Source organism: Solanum tuberosum, unplaced genomic scaffold (genome assembly GCF_000226075.1).
Source record: "Solanum tuberosum cultivar DM 1-3 516 R44 unplaced genomic scaffold, SolTub_3.0 scf00016, whole genome shotgun sequence".
NCBI classification, from domain to species: Eukaryota; Viridiplantae; Streptophyta; class Magnoliopsida; order Solanales; family Solanaceae; genus Solanum; species Solanum tuberosum.
The window spans coordinates 238,047-257,511 of record NW_006238942.1 but is presented as its reverse complement, the minus strand read 5'-3'; the positions used below and the strand labels follow the sequence as shown (position 1 = coordinate 257,511).

The 19,465-nt window shown below is 30.0% G+C and overlaps 3 protein-coding genes across 4 annotated transcripts; 1 reads left to right on the top strand and 2 right to left on the bottom strand.

The window, feature by feature from the left end:
- Positions 1 to 6,238: 6,238 nt before the first annotated feature.
- Positions 6,239 to 10,193, top strand: LOC102588738 (two-component response regulator ORR9-like). 2 transcript variants are annotated; one of them, XM_015314747.1, is made up of 5 exons: positions 6,239 to 6,619; positions 6,703 to 6,803; positions 7,181 to 7,258; positions 9,549 to 9,619; positions 9,708 to 10,193. In XM_015314747.1, exons 1-5 carry the CDS (start codon positions 6,526 to 6,528, stop codon positions 9,997 to 9,999), a joined length of 636 nt encoding a protein of 211 aa, XP_015170233.1. In that variant the 5' UTR covers positions 6,239 to 6,525; the 3' UTR covers positions 10,000 to 10,193. The 2 variants fall into 2 exon arrangements, with proteins under 2 accessions (XP_015170233.1, XP_015170232.1); XM_015314746.1 differs by having other exon boundaries at positions 7,172 to 7,258.
- A 2,435-nt stretch (positions 10,194 to 12,628) lies between these two features.
- Positions 12,629 to 14,434, bottom strand: LOC107063191 (putative late blight resistance protein homolog R1C-3). The gene is made up of 2 exons (XM_015314744.1): positions 13,253 to 14,434; positions 12,629 to 13,161 (listed from the first exon to the last, which is right to left on the bottom strand). The coding sequence occupies exons 1-2, from the start codon at positions 14,412 to 14,414 to the stop codon at positions 12,788 to 12,790; spliced, it is 1,536 nt and encodes a 511-aa protein (XP_015170230.1). The 5' UTR covers positions 14,415 to 14,434; the 3' UTR covers positions 12,629 to 12,787.
- A 58-nt stretch (positions 14,435 to 14,492) lies between these two features.
- LOC107063228 (putative late blight resistance protein homolog R1A-10) lies at positions 14,493 to 15,877 on the bottom strand. The gene is made up of 2 exons (XM_015314824.1): positions 15,294 to 15,877; positions 14,493 to 15,240 (listed from the first exon to the last, which is right to left on the bottom strand). Exons 1-2 carry the CDS (start codon positions 15,875 to 15,877, stop codon positions 14,493 to 14,495), a joined length of 1,332 nt encoding a protein of 443 aa, XP_015170310.1.
- Between the last annotated feature and the right edge of the window lie 3,588 nt (positions 15,878 to 19,465).

The window sequence follows — 19,465 nt, the reverse complement described above, 5'->3', positions numbered from 1 at the left end:
AGCAGCAATGTAAAACAGGATCTAAGACAAGGCCTACTAGCTAGAATTTGACCATCTTTTTTTCCTTTTTCATTTTTTAATCTCATATTATTGGTGTGGGATTAATTATTTCACAACTTAGATTTTATAATTAAGTATAGAAAACTTAATTAAAATTATAGACTAAATAAAAATGTCAAAAATTTCTTTTTTTTCTCAACACTTATTTTAAATATCACTAAATAAATGTCGTCGTACCTCTATTTTCTTGTAGTGACGACAATTGAAAATTCCTATAATAACTCATTGCAAAATCAATTTGATCTTCAATGAAGAGGAGGAAATTAAGTAGATACATGTTAGTATATGGATTTAAGTTTATGTGAATCGATAGGAAAAAAATTTAATACTCTCTCTGTTTCTAATTACTTGTCCACTTTTCCTTTTATAGTTGTTCCTAGGGGTGTTCACCGGTTGGTTTGGATCGGTTATTGGTCAAAACCAAACCAAACCAACTTAATCGGTTTTAAAATTATCAAAACCAAACCAAACCAAAATATAATATACATTTACCGGTTTGGTGGTTATCGGTTTCGGTTTCGTTTGGTTCGGTTATTAACCATACACAAAAATAAAAGAAACAATTCATTCAAAATGTGAAAAAAAGCGACAACAATCCATTCAAAACAAAAAATAGAATTACCGAACTTTCGATTTTCAATAAAACTTTAAAATTCACTATATTGGCCTAGAAGGAAGAGACAATAACATTTTCAGTCCCACAAAGAATTGTCATAGACACTCATATTACATGAAATCAATAAGATAAATGTTTTCACCTTGGGCATTCTTGCTTTACAATAAGTGAAGTATAAAGAAATTTTTAATGAAAACATATATAAGATCTTTAAAATTGTTTAATAAAAACAATATATTAAGTATGTATATTAACAAAATATATGTATATAATTCATCGGTTCGGTTCGGTTATTTCTTCAGCTTTTTTGAATAAAACCATAACCAACCAAATACTACTGGTTTTTAAAAATCTAAAACCAAACCAAACCAAACCCAAATAAATCGATTTTATTTTATGGGTTTGGTTTGGTTTTTGGTTTGGATCGGTTTTTATCCAAACCGTGAACACCCCTAGTTGTTCCTAATTACTTGTCCATTTTTGACAAATCAATAAAAGAACAAAAAAAATTTACCTATTATACCCTCAATTAATTACTTTGAAAAATGTACAACTTTTTGAAAATCTTAAATTTTTAATTCATCAACTTCATAATTAATAGGGGTAAAATGGTAAATTCACTGTGTTAATAATTATTTTCTTAATATGTGTGTCAATTCAAAAATGGACAAGTAATTAGGGACCGAGGGAATAATGCATTTGACCCAATAATTAATGACTATTTTTTGGGGGGAGGGTGGAGGAGGTAATATCTAACGTGTTAACAAATACTATTTGTTATTGTAGGTCAACTACGTAATGTTAATGTATAAATATTTAACTCTAATGCTAATACGCGGAAAGTTATCTTATTTTACTTTCTTAAGCCTTAATGATATGTTAGAGGTTTCATAGACTGTGTTAACAAAGATAACATTTGTATTAATGACTTCCATATGTATAGAGGGAAAAAAATGGTTTCTCATGCTAGTTGATGGTTGGATTGTATATGTCCCTTGTATATATGTCCAGATAAAGTGGTAGGCTTGGTCACGTAATAGTATCAAAGTTAAGGCACTGAGTATCGGTCTACCTCTCGAGACTTGGGGTGTGACAGGTGGACATGCTAGGCCATTCTATTAGAACTTGATTTGCTTAATTTGTCGTGCTTAAAGTTGATTAGACTATATATATAATAGTGATTTTACTTTAATTGGTAAAAGGATGAGAAAATGGATGATACTGTTATGGATCCATAAAACATGGGGAATAATAATTAGGAAATGTAGGGCCAAAAGTGATAATGAACAATATGAAAAAACATGCAAGGTTCCTCAATAGGTAGACACAATAATCCGTTGGCACTACATTAAAAATGATATTTAGCGACAATTAATTAATAGCAATAGCTTAATTGTCATTAAAAATGTATTTTTAGCGACATTTAGCACTCTTTGTAAATGTCCATAAAGCCTATAGCGACACTGGATCCAATGACAATTAAATAATGCTAGTAAAGACTTTATCACTCTTTGTTAATGTGTATATATATATTGCCGCTAAAAATTGTTTTTGTTGTAGTGTGGAAATATTTCTATATTTATGGAAATTCATATACAACACGCTTTTTTGTTTCTCTCCTTGTCCAATTCTCCTTTAATTTGTGTTTGCCTTGAATTAATTAATTCTATTAACCTCTTGAAGTAATCTTATTTATTCTTGATATAATGTCAGTTTTAGTGGATAAACTAATCATCCACATAATTTTATTGACAAATTACATGACATTAACTCTGTTATCTCATTTGTCCACTTTTAATTGTCATGGTTTCTTTTTATAGAGTCAAACGATAAGAACTTTGACTAACATTTTAACATGTATTTTTTCATCATATTGATATGCAAAAAATTGTAATTTATAGTACTTTTCGTATAGTTTTTGAATATCTAATTTTTTTTGTTTAAAATATCGAATTAATGTAATTTAATTTACCTTTGAAAATTAGTCAAATTGACTTTCAAAAAACGCAAAATGACAAATAAAAGTGGACGAAGGTAGTACTAAAATACTAAGAACGAAAACTTTGAAATCTTTTTGTAAGAAACAATAAAGTTTATAATTTTCAAAATCAGAAAAACTACAAACTAGTATACAGAAAAGAATCTGCAAATACTTTTTGAAAGAAGAAAATTGAGTTCATTAAATGCATAGTGTTTTCTTAAGGAAATTATTCTCCTCAAGTATCCAAGGTAAATAAAAATATATTCTCTCAAGATAGATCAAATCGAAACAACTAAATAATTTATTTCATTACGCAATATATATATATAAAAGTAAATAAATTGAGGCTTAGTTTAATTTAATATATGCATCAACTATCAATATCGAAAGCTGGTCACAACTCACAAGCAGGGACATATTTAGGTATTGGAGAGGGTTTTCGGCAACTCATTAACTTCTGTACAAAATTATATATATATATATATAATAAAAAATATTACTTGGGAAATCCACTAATATATATACAAATTTCTCTTAATTGATCAAAAGAAAATTATGAAAAGGAACGAGGAATAATTAATTAAGAGGCAAGGGTCAAATATATATGGTACATAACTTTATGCACTACAATAAAAATAACTTTTACCAGCATTAGTTAATTGTCATTGGATTCAATGTCGCTATAGGTTTTAGGGACATTTATAAAGAGTACTAAATATCATTAAAAATATATTTTTAATGACAATTAAGCTATTATCGTTAATTAATTATCGTTAAAAGATATTTTTGATATATTGATGTATGATTTTTTTTGAGTTGGCGGTTGACTTGCTAATTAGATAGAATCTTCAAGGGTCCCAATTTGGTATATGTTTGTCTTCTCTTTAATTATACTCTATATCTAATTACTACAAAGTTGGACAACAATGTGATTATGTGAATATAGAGCTATACATTCACACATCCATATAAGAGGCCTCATATATAATTGCCTACCTACTTTTCATCATTTTTAGAAAGATGATTTTTTTCTCTATATTTAAAACAAATAATAATGCAATTTAATTGCTTCTTTGGTCAAGTTTTTAGCAAGTTAAGAAGTGCTTTTTTGGAAAAAGTATTCATTATGTTTGATCAAGCTTTTAGAGGAGAAAATAAATATTTTTGAAAAGTAGAAACATTTTTTTAAAATGTTTGGTCAACTACAAATTACATGCTACTCCAATATTGACCAAATAAAATTCAAATTGATTAGTCAAACACAAATTATTTTTCTCTAATTTTATTTTATTTTTTGAAAATCACACTTGCTATAAATATACTTATCAAATTTAATTTAATCAAACATGCATCTTACTATAGTACTAATTAATACTCCCTCCGTTCAACAATAGTGATCCACTATACTAAAAATAGTTGTCCAACAATACTTGTCCAATTTTGAAAATCAAGAGATAATTTAGATTTTGTGTCTAGTTTATCCTTGCTATTAAATATTATTTTTCATCTAACACATTTTTCAAAATATTAAATTTAATAAAATCAAAAGATAATATAGTAATATTATCCCTGTTATTTATTATTTTTTAAAAGCTGTGTCAAGTCAATATTAGACAATTATTGTTCGACAAGTAGTATGCAATTTAAGTTTTGCTGAAAGATTCTATGATCACATGCACCTTCCACTTTTATGGTAATTTCACAATTTCTCACCTCTTTTTTCTAAAAACAATTGACTTACACTCCCAAACAAAGAAAAACACATGTCTTGTCTCCTTTATAACGTTGTACAGTATAATAAAATTTTGATCATAGATTATAAAGAAGATAGACAAATACAATTTGAAAATAAAAGACAAAGCATAATTTGATTGGGAATAAAATTTAAAAAAAGAACTTTTTAAGAACTTATGTTCTTAAAGATTGAGAACATTTGTATAGAAATATATCATTAAAAATGGGGAGCAAGTAGGTTAATATATATAGAGAGAACATGAATAATCGAGTCAGGGCAACTGTAATATTGAGTATATGTTCAGCGAAATTTATTATCTTTTGCTTAAATCATATTTTTATATTAGAAATATCATTAAAATCTATTAATAAAGATATTAGAATTGCTAGGAAGTCATACGTAGCCCCTTAAAGTTGTCCGCATAATTCACTTAGACACTTTAACTAGGACTAGTACCTATTGAACACCTCTACTTATTCGAATTTGAACCTTTTGAACACTTTTTTGACAATCAGCTAAAAGATATAAATGTGTGTAATATACTTGCGCTGACCTGGCAAATTGACAAATCAGTGACGCACATGTGGCCTTTTGAGGAAAAAAAAAAGAAGAAATAAAGGAAAAAGGAAGTTGCAGTGGAAGCAACTACAAAACTAATGATGAACAACTTATTCATCTCATGTCTATGGAGTGGAGACATCAACTTATCTCTGAGCAATCAAATGATTTAACTTATTGATGACCAGTAGAGAAAGATTCACAATTCAAATGACTTAACTTATCGATGGAAATTCTTGATTTCAAAATGCCATTCCGTCCGGTCACCATTGTCGTCGTCACCTTCCAACCCTTTTAATTCAACGATTTTATTTTTCAGATCTAATTTTTCTAAAAGTTGAAAATAGCAAATTACATATATATAAAAATTAATCAATACATGAACCACCTATAATTTTTTAGATACCAATGAAATCATTGACTACATAATCATCTAAGCAATACACAGAGAAAGGAGGAAGGAGAGGTGATTCGTTTTTTTATTTTAAATCTGATTTGTTAGATATATTTTTCAATAAGAAAAAAAATGGAAGAAGAAACAGAGTAGTCATTGTATGAGTCTCTATTTTTTCCAGTAAATATGATCACAATATCCAACAAATTTAAAGAAAATGGAGAAGGAAATCGTAATGGTGTTTCCCCAGTTGAATACGATAGAGGTGAGGGGGAGGGAGAGGAAGAGGAAGAGGAGGCAGGGAATTGTTATGTATACTATAAATGTCTTTTACCTTCAATTAGCTTACTGAAGGAAGCATGAGTATTAAATATATAATTATAATTTCAATAACTAAAATGAATTATATATTCGTCGATAAGTATAAAATTACATGAAATTTTAATCTTAAATTCACATGAAATTTGTCACAATTGGCATGCGTAGATGAGGTAGACATAGAAAGGCCATGGGAAGCAAATCTTTAGAAAAAATGCCCCCTTTTTTATGCACAAAGATATGGTAAGTGCACATGATTTCACACCATGAATCAAGGCATCAATGCTTGCATCACTTGTATCACTTTGAGAAAAGACGAAAGTTATCTTGAATTTTTAAAAAGATATTTTATTTTTGTGGGTGTTTTATTATTCCACATTTTTGTGGGTAATAGATCCCTACAAAATTAAGGTATATTTTTAAAAATTTGAAACAACTTCAATGATGATTTTATGTTTTTCTTTATTTCTTTTGAGGATTTTGCCGGACCCCCCCCCCCCTCTTCCTCCCACACACAAAAAAAAAACTAAACAAACAAACATCAAGGAACCTTCACTTTTCTTGCCAAATCTCAATGGTAGTTTTTCCTACTTTCAAATACACATAAATATGTAAGTTATGTATGTGTAGGTAAAATACATTTCTCCTTCTATAAATTACTTTTTAATAAATGAAATTAGCTTTCAAGAATCATCTTCAAATCCTTTATTATATAAGTAGCCAATCCCCATTTCTTAAATTTGTATAATCTTTTCTTTTTTTTCAAATCTTGTTATTTCATTTCCAAAAAAGAAGCAACGCCAACCACTAACAAATTAAGTTAAAAATTCAATCTTTATTCTTCTAAAAAAAAAACTTACTCAATGGGAATGTCAGAATTTCATGTTTTGGCTGTTGATGATAGCTTAATAGATAGGAAGCTCATTGAGAGGCTCTTTAAAATCTCTTCTTGTCAAGGTAATCAATTTTTCAATAGATGAGAGACTCTTTAAAGATAACATTTTTTTTTTACTATCTTTTTTATTTGTGAATTGTGATAGTTACTAGTGTGGATTCTGGAAGCAAAGCTTTAGAATTTTTGGGGTTACAAGAACATAACCAAAATCCCAATCCCCCTTGTGTTTCTCCTAATGCCAAACAGGTAATTCATTTAATTTCCATGACTATCTTGTATTGGTTTGTTTGTGTTTTTTTTTTTTATGGAAAAGGCTCAAATATGTTATCTGACATCGAGAAAAGACTCATTTATGTTATATGTTAAAACTTAAAAGTTTGACTCATCTATGCTATTTTTGTTCGAGAAAAATAATAGAAATGGCATTGATGAACTACATTTTTAACGGATGACATAAATGATATTTTTCTCAAAATTTGATGACTTATTTGAGTCTATTTTATTTTTTTAAGAAAATTTTCATTTTTGGAATCATGTTAAAGTTTTATCTTCTTTGTTTTTTCTTGGATTCCAATTGTTTTCCATGAAAGATTAATCTTTTTCTTCTTGTCTAGAATTTGCAGCAAGTGGAAGTAAATCTTATTATCACAGATTATTGTATGCCTGGAATGACAGGCTATGATTTGCTCAAGAAAATTAAGGTATTCTTTTTTACCTACTTTAGTAAGTATTCCTTATATTCCTATTTAATTATCACTGTTTTAAATTTTATGTTCCTTAAGAAATTAGGTAAGTTTACTATTGTATTCTTATTTAATGTTCTCTCAAAATTAAGTTTTCAAGTAGTGAATATGAATTAATTTATTTTGATTAATTAATTTGATCAATGAACAAGAATTAATTACTTAGTTTTTCTATGTTGATCAAATGAATACTTCAAGGGTAAAATAGGAAGAATAGTGTTATTTATACATTGATTTTGTGAAATGACAATTAATATGAAATATTTATTTTTAATAAAGACGACATGTAAATAAGAATCGGGAGCGTATAATTTCTTCATTCTACATTATATAGTTTCTTTCTTGGAAAATAGTATAGAACATCAAATTGTTTGTGACATTATGCAAATACTACATGTTGTCTTTTTCCTCGCAACAAGAGGTTTTTCATTTTTCTTAATGTTCTTTTATCGGGAAAAGGCAAAAACTTATCTTCGAATTTGTCCCGAAAAATCAATTATCCATTTAAATTGATATGATTATCTATTACAGACATATGCTACTAAATACTGAATTTTACCCATGAGACATGTAGCACCATTCTCACAATGGGAGGTGTATCACACTTGCACCACATCAATGTCATGTCATTGTCACATCAAATGCCATGTCAAATTTGACTAAAATTCTCCAAGTCATTCAATAGTTTCTTCTTCAATGAACACCACCATGAAATCACTATCATTGTCGTCAATTACTACCAAATCTATATATTTCACCATGAAAATCAAAACAGTCACCACAAATTTCACAACCTACGATCAAATCCACCATCGAAGTCATACTATCACTATTATCCCCACAAAAATTATAAAGATCCACCACAAAATTTGACACCCATAAATAAACTCATCACCAAAATTACATTATCACCATCAAAAGGTACAAACCCACCACCAAATATCATTACCACCATTGTCAATATCGATTTTTCTTCTCCACCACCTTCAATTCCCGCTTCTTTGCCACCCCTCACCAATAAATCCATGATTGTATTTTATTTTTAAAACTTAATCATCAATTTTATCAACCACCAACAAAGCCAAATAGAAAAATCAAATATAATGAAAATGGTGAAATTGAATAAGCATTAAAATAGGATATGATGAGGGGTGAGGGGAGAGGATTCTGGTGGAGGTATAGTGGGGTGGATGTAAATTGAGTATGAAAAAATGATGAAAAAAAATAAAGAAGTTTGCCTGGTGGAGAAGAAGAAGAGGCGTGGGGTGGGAGTGGAGGGTGGGGGTAGGGTGGTAGCAGAAAGAGTATTTTGTTTTACTTTATTTACTACCAAGCACGTTTTTCTTTTTTAATTTTTAGTAGTAAAGATGTGTAATAGATCGTCATAATAGTTTAAGCGGGGAACTGACTTTCAAGGGTGAATTTATGCCTTAAAATTCTCACCTTTCAATTTTGACATCATGTTCAGCCTATGGTTGTTTGTCTTCCCTTTATTTGATCTTTTTTTAACCAACTATTTCTTTGGCCCATCAATTTATCTAACGAGAGAAGTATTAATAACACCTCTAAATTTAGATGGTGTTTGGATTGGTTTAAAAGTTGGTCAAACCTATTTTTAAGTTAGTTTTTTACTTTTGAAAGTGTTTGACAAATATAAAAATAACTTAAAATAAATCAAAAATAACTTAAAATAAGTTAAAGAAATGAAAAATGACTAAAAATAAGTTTAAATGACTTAAATCAAGTCAAAAATCAAAAGCAGGTCTCCCTACTTTTAATTTTTTGACTTAAAAAGACATTTCAGTATGACTTTTTTATTTTTGACTTAAAAACTACTTGTTTAAGTCAATCCAAACAGGCTCTTAGTGTGTATTATTAGTTTTGTTCCCGAATTATTGATAGTCTTAAAAACACTCATTTATTTGGTTAACGGAACTTAAATACATCCATGATTTTGTCACATGAGTGAAATACACCCCTAAATTCTCGCCAAGTTTAGAGATGTTTTCAACACTTCTCTCGATTTTTTATTAAGAGTCCCACACTTCTACAAGAGTTTGAGACTATTTGTTATGCCATCTGACAGATCAGAGGTATTTAAGTTGAATTAGTCAAGTAGAGAAGTATTTTTAAGATTATCAGTAGTATGAGGATGAAACTAATAATTCACGTCAAGTTCAAACTGTTTTCAATACTTCTATATTATCTAATTGGTAAGTGTTACATTTTCTTTTTGTGTGTGTGACAGGAATCTCCATCTTTGAAAAATATTCCAGTAGTCATAATGTCATCTGTGAATGTTCCTTCAAGAATAAGTAGGTAAGAACAAACAGCAATTTTTTTCATCTTTTCTTGAAGATTATTGGATAAACAATAAAAAGTACTAATTTTCTTATTGATTCATCAGATGCTTAGAAGAAGGGGCAGAAGATTTTATCTTGAAACCAGTAAGACTAGCTGATGTCAATAAGCTTAAACCCCATATGATGAAAACCAAATGCAAAAGCTTTCATAAACCTCAGAAAATTGTCACAAAGGAAAATCAAGAATCACAAGAAATTGAACCAAAAACAGAACAAATTTTACAACAATCTCAAGGCAATAATAATAATAATAATTATAAGAGGAAGTCTATGGATCAACAAGGTTTATCACCAGAGAGAACAAGGCCTAGATACAACTACAATATGATCTTATGATGTAAATAGTTTTTTTAATTAGACAATTAACTTTATTTTCATCTCTTTATCTCTTTATAGTATGTTTTTAGTTACATTATTTGGATTTAAGATAAATGGAGAGAGGGAAATAGAGGTAGGTGGAATTGTTTCATCTTAGTAAGATGACAATTCATAACTGAAAAAAGTGGTGTTTTTCTCAACACTTAAATTTCTGTTTAAGTCTGGTAAATCATTGTTAATTTGTTTGCCAAGAGAGGGTAGAGTGTAGAACGATTGTTTTCAAAAGGCCTCAACTCAAGTGCTAGAAATCCAAATATATATAAAGAAGAAGAAAACATAATAGCTAACAATATAAGCAGGGCAAGCCTGCTAGTACGGAATAAGAACATCAAAATTAGTGCAGTAACTGAGACGCAATAAATAGATAATGATAGAAATCAAAAGCAAGAACTATAAGAATACAACTAGAACAACGATAGACAAATAACCAACATGAGCCCACAAAAAGTAATTTTAACACTCCACTACATATATCTACTAAGCTTCTACCTTAATCAATATCTCCACACTCTCCTATATATCTAAGGCCATGTACTGGATAATCTAAAAGTACTCCAAATCATTAGTAAATGATACAATGTCATTATATATATAATGTGCTGGTATCATTTGAGGAATGAGTTGGTTGTACATGAATGAATGTATGAAACTTTAATGAATGAGTAGTATTGTGAATGAATGAAGGAGATATTAGTGTTACCACAATAGAATATTCACATATTGTGATGATATCATACATGATCTGAAGATTGTTACTGATTATATGAAACAATCCTTCATGAGACCATATTAGTATATGATGATACCATAAAGGTGGCACAGAAGGATTCAAGTATACATTAATGATACTATTACAGTATATAGATATATTGTGGTGTTATCATTACAGACTGAAACAAATCTCAATGATACCATGTTAGTATATAGATATATGGAAAAATTACCTAAATATACAACTTATTTTATCATATTAGATGTCAGTATATAGTATATAGATGTATCGGATCGTTTTGGGATGTATTCGGATTCCACCAAATTTAAGGAATTTTTATAATTTGGAAAAGAGTAGAGATATGATGTACTTAACTCTTACTACTATGAGATTTGTGTAAAATTTTCTAGTTATGTTGCGGTGATATCATGGAGGTCTCACTAAAGTATTGAATCGTGCATCAAAATTTACCATGAAAGTACATAGATATACTGTGACAGTATCATTACAAACTAGAACAAATGAAAAAAAAAACGAAAAGAAAATTAAATGAAATGAGAAAAATATAGAATATTGAATGACCAAATTAAATTGTGGTAAAAAAATAAAAAATATTATGATTTGACAAAAAATAAATAATAAAAATAATAAAGAATAATGAAATAATAAAAAAAAAGGGGGGAAAAGAAAAGGAAAGTAAGATAAAATAACGAAATTAAAAAATAAAGAGAAAATACAATAAAAATGAAAAAATATAAGGAACCAATAAAAGAGAAAAGGGGAAAAAAGAGAAAAATAAAAGCAGAAATTGTTTTTAGAGAAAATAAACGAATAAAAAACTATATGAGAAAATAATAAAAATATAAAAAGAAGAAAATGGGTATATAAAATAAAAATTGAATATGAATAAGATTATAGTGTAAAAAGAAAATATAGAATAAATTATTTTGTATAAAAAACAAATGAACAAAAATACATGACAAAAAAAAAAAAAGAAGAGAAAAACTAAAGAAATAAATGAGGAAAAGGGAAAAAAAGTATATGAAATAAACATTGAGTATAAATTAAACTATGGTGTAACAAAATAAAGAATAAATAATTTTAAAAAAATTAAATGAACAAAGAAACATAATAAGAAAAAAGAAGAAGTAGAAAAATAAAAAATAAAAGAATTAAAAAGGAGCTAAATAACTAAAGCTACAAGAAAAAGAAATATTTATTTTAATTAGTTAAGGGGCATAAATGTAAAGATATAAATGTATATAGTTAATTTACTTTGATAGGGCATATGTTTAGTTTCCTCATTTTGTAAAGTAGTGTTAGTTAAATGATTTTAAATAAGCTATATATGTGTTATGGAAAAATATCACATTAAGTTTAAAATGAATATCTGATAAATATTATTAATATTGATAATTTTTAAATGACGTTGATCAAATGAATTTAAATTTTTGCTATATATATTTCTCTAAAATCTAATGTGAGGGGCACCATTGAGATTAAGGGTGTACATAGGTTTGATTCGGTTTAATTTTTTACTAAAAAATAAATAACCAATTATGTCGGTTTATTAAATCTATAAACCAAATCAAATCTATATAAAATCGGTTTCTTCAATTTTGATTTTAGTCGGTTCTTTCGATTTTTCAATTTTCTTATAATTATGTAGTGATTGAAAAAAAGATCAAATATATTTTTACTTACATGTGTGATAGGCTAGAACTTAAAACGTTAAATGATTAGGAATTTCCTAAAAGAATTACAAATTCATATGAATACAAAATATTTTCTATATGTTATATTTATAAGATTAAAGGTTGCAATCAAACTATATACAAAATAAAATATTTTAAAAGAATGACAAGCCCAAATTTAAAATAATATATCTACATATCCACAAGTGGATTTTATTTTTCTTCGATTTGACTTGTACACTCCTAATTGAGATGTCCATAACTAAATTATTTTTCTTCATCCATCATCGATTTTTTACTTAAAATAATTACAACATTTACACACAAACTGAAAAGCTTGTTAATTGTTTTGTCGAAAATTTGTCGCCTTATAATGAATCTCTTTGATCTCAGCTACCAGAGCCCTAACATTACTGATATGACTCACTTTATCAAAAACTCTTCCAATTTTATTCTTTTCTCGATTCAGCTTCGATTGAATCACAAATTCATCAATTGCATCTTCCGCTTTAAATAATGTTAGTTGAATATCTCTCACCAATTCATCCCATTGCTTGCTTTCGCTGTGGTATTTCCATGCAACGTCAACGAACTGTTTGAGACATCGCACTTCTTTCAATAAATTACTGAATTCGACATCTCCGGCTTTTATTAACAACACATTTTCACTTAATAGGTGCAATACATTGTCCACCAGAAAGTTCACCATTGTACCTGACATTTATAAACTTGTTGGTCAAGAGGATAACAAATCCTAAACTAATAAGGAATCTTATTCTTGGTTTATTTATCATTTAAAACTTACCGTGGCTGATGTAGACCTTAAGGATATTATTTCCCATTTCCTCTTGTTCTTGTACAATATTTATGGCAGACTCATCAGCAGAAGTGCTGCAATTATGTAACTCAATCGATTGTAAAGTACAAATTTCCCCAAAATCTGTTGGAATTTCTTGCAGGTTGTTGCAATTCATGAGAACGAGACGTTTTAGATTTGGGAAGTTATCACTGCTAGCTTCCCAACACTTAAGATTTGGGTATTTCAGTAACAACAACTTCAAGCTTTTGAAAATGTCTTTATCACTCAATCTCCATACATCATCTTCGGCTCGACAACTTTTAAGTTTGAGCTCTTCAAGATTTGGTAACATGATAAAAGTTGATGATATGTCTTTCCAAATAAAATTAGCACAATCAGTTAAAGACAACGTCCTAAGTGATGTTGTAAAAGCAAATATGTTGATGGGGTTTTTGAAAGGAAGTAACCAGTTAAACTTGATTGACTCGAGTTTTCTCAAGCTGGACATATCGATGAGCTGAGAGGGAATATTGTCTCCGACACTCAAAGGTAGACGAATGGTCAATCTCTTTAGATTGGGAATGCTAGAAAAGACTTCATTTGTACAACTAGAGTAACAAATACTGAATAATTCCTCTAGATTTGGCATCTTGTTATCTATTCTAGGACTTGGTAAATAACTGGCTCCCCCTAAACGTATATACCTCAAATTCTTCATCATCCATATCTTCTCAGGTAAAGTTATATCTAAAGAATGACCATCACAAATTAGAGTTTGCAAATTCTGAAGCTCTGAGATTGATTCAGGAATATTGCCAAAACATCGAATTTGGAGATATCTCAAATGAAATAACTTTGTAATCACAACTGGAAATGACTCGAACCTGACATTTGTATTGAAGATGGCCAATACCCTGAGAAGGTTGAAACGAGAGAAAAATCCATGTATTATAGGATCATGACGGTAGATGGGCAATATCCCGAGAAGCTTAATACGGGGTTCAAAAGGTAGATTCAATAGAGAAAAGTAGTACATAGATCTGGCAACAGGAGGTAATAGCTTATAAGCATACTCATCTAAAAATGCCTTTTGAATACTGAAACGACGAACATTAGGCTTTTGTGTTGGTGAAAATGGAGTTCTCACAACATGCATAAACTTAGTCATTTCAGCTTCTATGAAACAGAACTCACGCAGCAGATCATGTATTCCGCATACTTTAACCTCACCATTAAATCTCCTTTTTCAAGCCATTATCAAGTTCCTGCTGATAAGATCCTCCAAATAACATTTTGCCACTTCCTCCAAGCTTTTACGACTTCCAGCAGGTGCCCTTATGAAACCTTCTGCGATCCATAATTGGATCAATCTCCAAGTATCAACTTGAAAATCCTCTGGGAAATTACCCATAGAAAGAAAGCATGGTTTGAGTCGATTAGGCAAGTGATGGTAACTCAAACCGAGCACTCCTAAGCATTTATTTGGATGGCTAGCAATGATTTCATTTAAGGTTTTGGCAACATACTCCCAACTTTTTAATGTCTTGGCCGTTTTAGAGAGATGCCCTGCAATCACTGAAATTATTAAGGGAAGTCCTTGACATTTTTCTGCTATTTTTTTTCCAATTTCTTCCAACTCAGGAGGATGATCGTATTCTAGTCCAAACACCTTATCACGGAGTAACTTCCAACTATTATCTAAATCCAAGAGGTTCATCTTATGAGGGCTACTAGTATTTGCATATATTGCTACATCAGTTTCCCTAGTAGTCAATAAGACTCGACTCCCATTGTTGCGATTAGGAAATATTTGTGATATGCTATCCCAAACATCCCTACTCCAAATATCATCAACAACAACAAGGTATCTAGGACCCTTTAGACTCTTTTGCACCAGATCAGCTAACTCACTGTCATTCATCTTATCATAATCTTTTGTGTTCTCAATAACTCTTTGCTTTGAAATGCAATGTAAAGCTTCTAACAATACATTTCTATATTGAAATTCTTGAGATATTGTAACCCAACAAAAATGTCAAAGTGATACCTGATTGGAAGATGATCATAAGTTTTTTTAGCGAGTGTTGTTTTGCCAATGCCACCCATACCTGATATGGTGACAATGTCTAGATCCGACGTTGGTCCTCTCAATCTCTTATCTATTATCTCCAAGTCACCATCAAGTCCCTGCACAATATCATCTTCCAACTGATCTGACAGCATTGGATCACTCATAGAAGAAGCGCCAATCAAGGAATCCCCGGTTAATTCAAGAATTTGATCAGCATCATGACAAAGAATCTCCATCACTTGTTTCTTTGTGGTATCCATTTTTTCAACAACTGGTAGCATATCATGGTGTTGTAAAATTCCAAATGTCCAGCTTTCTTCTTTGATGATTTCAGAAATCTTCATTTCAACAACATCCTCTGCCTCACTAACAACAACTCTAATATCTTCCTCCAAAGATTTGATTTTCTCATTGCTAGTGTTTTCAAGAACATCTTGAAAATATTCAGCTGTAGCACGAAGAGAATCGAACATTTCAGTACTGTGATCATGAAAGAGTTCTGAAATATTTGGTTGATCAAGAGTTTGAAGAAGAGAAATTACAGCAGTATAAGCTGCCATCAAGTCAATATGGAGAGGAATTACAACAAAAAAAATTTTTTAGATGTAACTCAAGATATCAAATAATGTACTACTCTTGTGTATTTAACTTTAATTAATTTCCAACACCATGTTAGTTGAGTGTGTAAAATCAGAAGAGTAGGTGTAATATTAATGATGGGCAGTTGGGTGACTGATATACAACCATACCACAATTTAATTTGCAGCACCATGTTAGTATTTATCAATAAAATAATAAGAAGCAGTTAAATATTACAACAGGGTAAGTAGTCATATTGTAATGTTTTGGATTAATATTACATACCTAAGTCAATGCCAGTTGGATGCGTGAAAACAGATCTGTGTCGACTTATCTCCTTGTTCCCTTAATGGCTCGGACTCGCTACTTTAGGATTGAAGGTGAAAGATGCTTAGCATGCGAGAACCTTCCTCTAGTTTATTAATGTTTTCTTTCTTTTGATATAGACAATTTTTATAATCAATTAAGAAAACGCCATTTATTGTTTATTTATCACGGTTCACTTGCCACCATTTATAATCATTATCATTAACCACCATTACGTAACAATCAATAGTTACTATCGGCAATCATCTCCATCAGTCACCACTAAGGCTGGCAAACGAACCGATTTTTGTCCGGTCCGGTCCGGTTCCGGTACCGGTAAGACCGGTACCGGTTGAACCGGTAAGGAACCGGTCTTATAGGTACCGGAACCGGTACCGAAACGGAACCCGTATTTTTATCCGGTTGATCCGGTTCGGTAAGAACCGGTTCCGGTCAATTTAATTTTTTTTTATTTTAAAAAAATAAAATAAAATTGAACGTTAAAGAGCCGTTTTAGCCGTTGGGCTGGGGCCCAAAACGGCTCCAAACAGTCCCCCACCCCTCTCTACCCTTTAACACTATAAATATACTCATATTTTTCATTTAAATCACAAATTCACAAACTATTTCATTAATATCTTATAAAATCTCTTAATTTTCAATCTCTCATAAATTCATAATTATTATTTTGTGATATTGACTTGGAGTTCGAATTTCGGAGATTTATTTGAAGTAAATCGGAAGCTTCAATTGGCATCTCTCAATTCCGGCTTTGGTTATACGTCTACTTTTACGTAGACGCTCGGTACATTCGTTCCAACTTTAATTTTTTATTTGTTTATTAATTAAGTTATTTTATTTTTTTGTTATATTATCTTTGCTTGTTTTCATAATATTAATTATTTTAAACTTAAACATGAATTTTGAAAAATATAGTGGTAAAAGACCAATGTCGGAAAGAAAAAATAATAGGGGAGGAGGAAGTAGTTCTAATTCTAAAAATTTGCCACCTCCTAGATTTAGAATTAATACTAATGATTATACTCATGTTGATGAAACTTCTTTTACACGAGACTCACGACCTATTGAATTTAATTCCGAAAATGAAGTAGATCATGTAACTTTAAATAGATGTTTTACTAAATTTGAGGAAGAATTAGATGAGGAAGTAGAAATAAATGAGGAAGATGATGAGACCCCTACCCCTACTAGTCCGGCTACCGAATTACCGGAACAAGATGAAGTCCCCTCTTTACCTACTTTTTCAAAGACCGTTGTACGTGTTAAAAGATCTTTAGTATGGAAATTTTTGGTACAAAATGAGGAAAAAACTACTGTTACTTGCACGAAATGTAAATTGATCATGAAACATGTAACTACGGGTACACAAGGGGGAACGGGACGACTAAGAACACATTTGAGAAAGTGTAATAAAGAATTTGCTCGCCTAGATGATATAGAAAGGGCTAATAGAAATGGAATACCTCAACCTGAAAATTCTATGGGAGCTGGAGGTTCTAATATGGTTCAAAGTGAATTAAATATGACTAACCCGGCTAGCCGAAGCACACACCGCACATATAGTAAAGAAAAAGATCGTAGAGAATTAGCTAAAATGGTTGCTGTTTGTGGTTTGCCTTTTTCATTTCCTTCACATCCTGGTTTTATTCAGTATATTCGGGAATTGTATAACCCAGATTATGAAGGTATTCCAAGAAGTACAATTAAAAGTGATCTTTTTAAATATCAAAAAGAATATTGTCATTTTCTTCGTTGTTTATTTGCTTATTATGATGGTAGATTATCTATTACTTCTGATATGGGACGTAGTCCTAATGGTAATGATTATTTTACAATTACTGTCCATTGGATTGACCATGAATGGAACATGCAAAAACGAATATTAGGATATAAATATGTTGAAGAAACTAAAACCGGTGCTTATATAGCAACAAAAATAGGCCTTGTTTTACAATTTTATGGAATATGTGATAAAATAATGAGTGTCACTTTAGATAATGCTTCTAATAATTTGAAAGCAATTGATTATTTAAAATGTAGACTTTGTCCAATTGATAATGATTCTTTTCATATTAAGTGTGCCGCACATGTGTATAATTTGATAGTAAAGGATGGTGTTTCTCAATTTGGAATTTCTTGTGAAAAAATTAGACTTGCTTGTAATTGGATTTTTAAAGCTAAAATAAAAGCTAGAATTATAGAATTTAAAAATCGTTGTAAAGAATGTGGACTTGAATATAGAAAAGTTCCAAAAGAAGTATGCACTAGATGGAATTCTTTATTTGAAATGCTTCAAGTTGCTTATATTTATCAAGAGCCGGTACAATTAGTTTTTAATGCTCATAATGCGGACCCGAATTTGAGAATTGGCTATGAAGATTGGGAAAATACAAAAGAACTTATTGAATTTTTAAGTGTTTTTTATAAAGCAACAAATGCTGCTTCTGGTCAATATTATCCAACTATTTCTTCTGTTTTAGTAAATATTTGTGCTATTTCATCTGAATTTGCAAAATATAAAGGAAAAGATCGATTTGAAAATTCCCTTGCTTTTATGATTGAAAAATTCAAAAAATATTTTTTCCCTATTCCTCAAATCTATTTGACTACTACTACTTTCAACCCAAATTACAAATTAAAAGGTGTTGAAAGAATGGTTGAAAAGATTTATGCAAATTTAGAAATTAAAGATGATGAAACTCCTAGTGTTGAAGATTGTAAAAGTAGCATATATATAAAAGCTAGAGAGTTATATAATACATATAAATCTATGGAAAAAAATATTCCAATAGTTGAACCTCCATCTTGTAAACCTAGAAGCGATGATACGGATGATTGGATGGATGATTATCTTGAGCTTGAATCATCTACTAATAATGATTTTGATTTATATTTCAATCAGGCACGGGAAAAGATTAGGCATGAAGAAGGACAACTTCAAGCTCCAATATTAGTATGGTGGAAGAATCGTGAAAATCAATTTCCGACCCTTGCTAGGATTGTTCGAGATGTGCTAGCGATTCAAGCATCATCGGTCGCTTCAGAGCAAGCCTTTAGTGCGGCGAGATTTATGATTGGAGATCATCGATATTCATTAGCAAAGGATAGTTTGGAAATATCGGTGTTGTTTCGAGATTGGGTCAATGCCGAAAGAAGAAATACCGGACTACCACAATTAAATAGCCAAATAGAAGACGAAATAGATGAAATATTTGGTGATAATAGTGATGATGATATGGAAG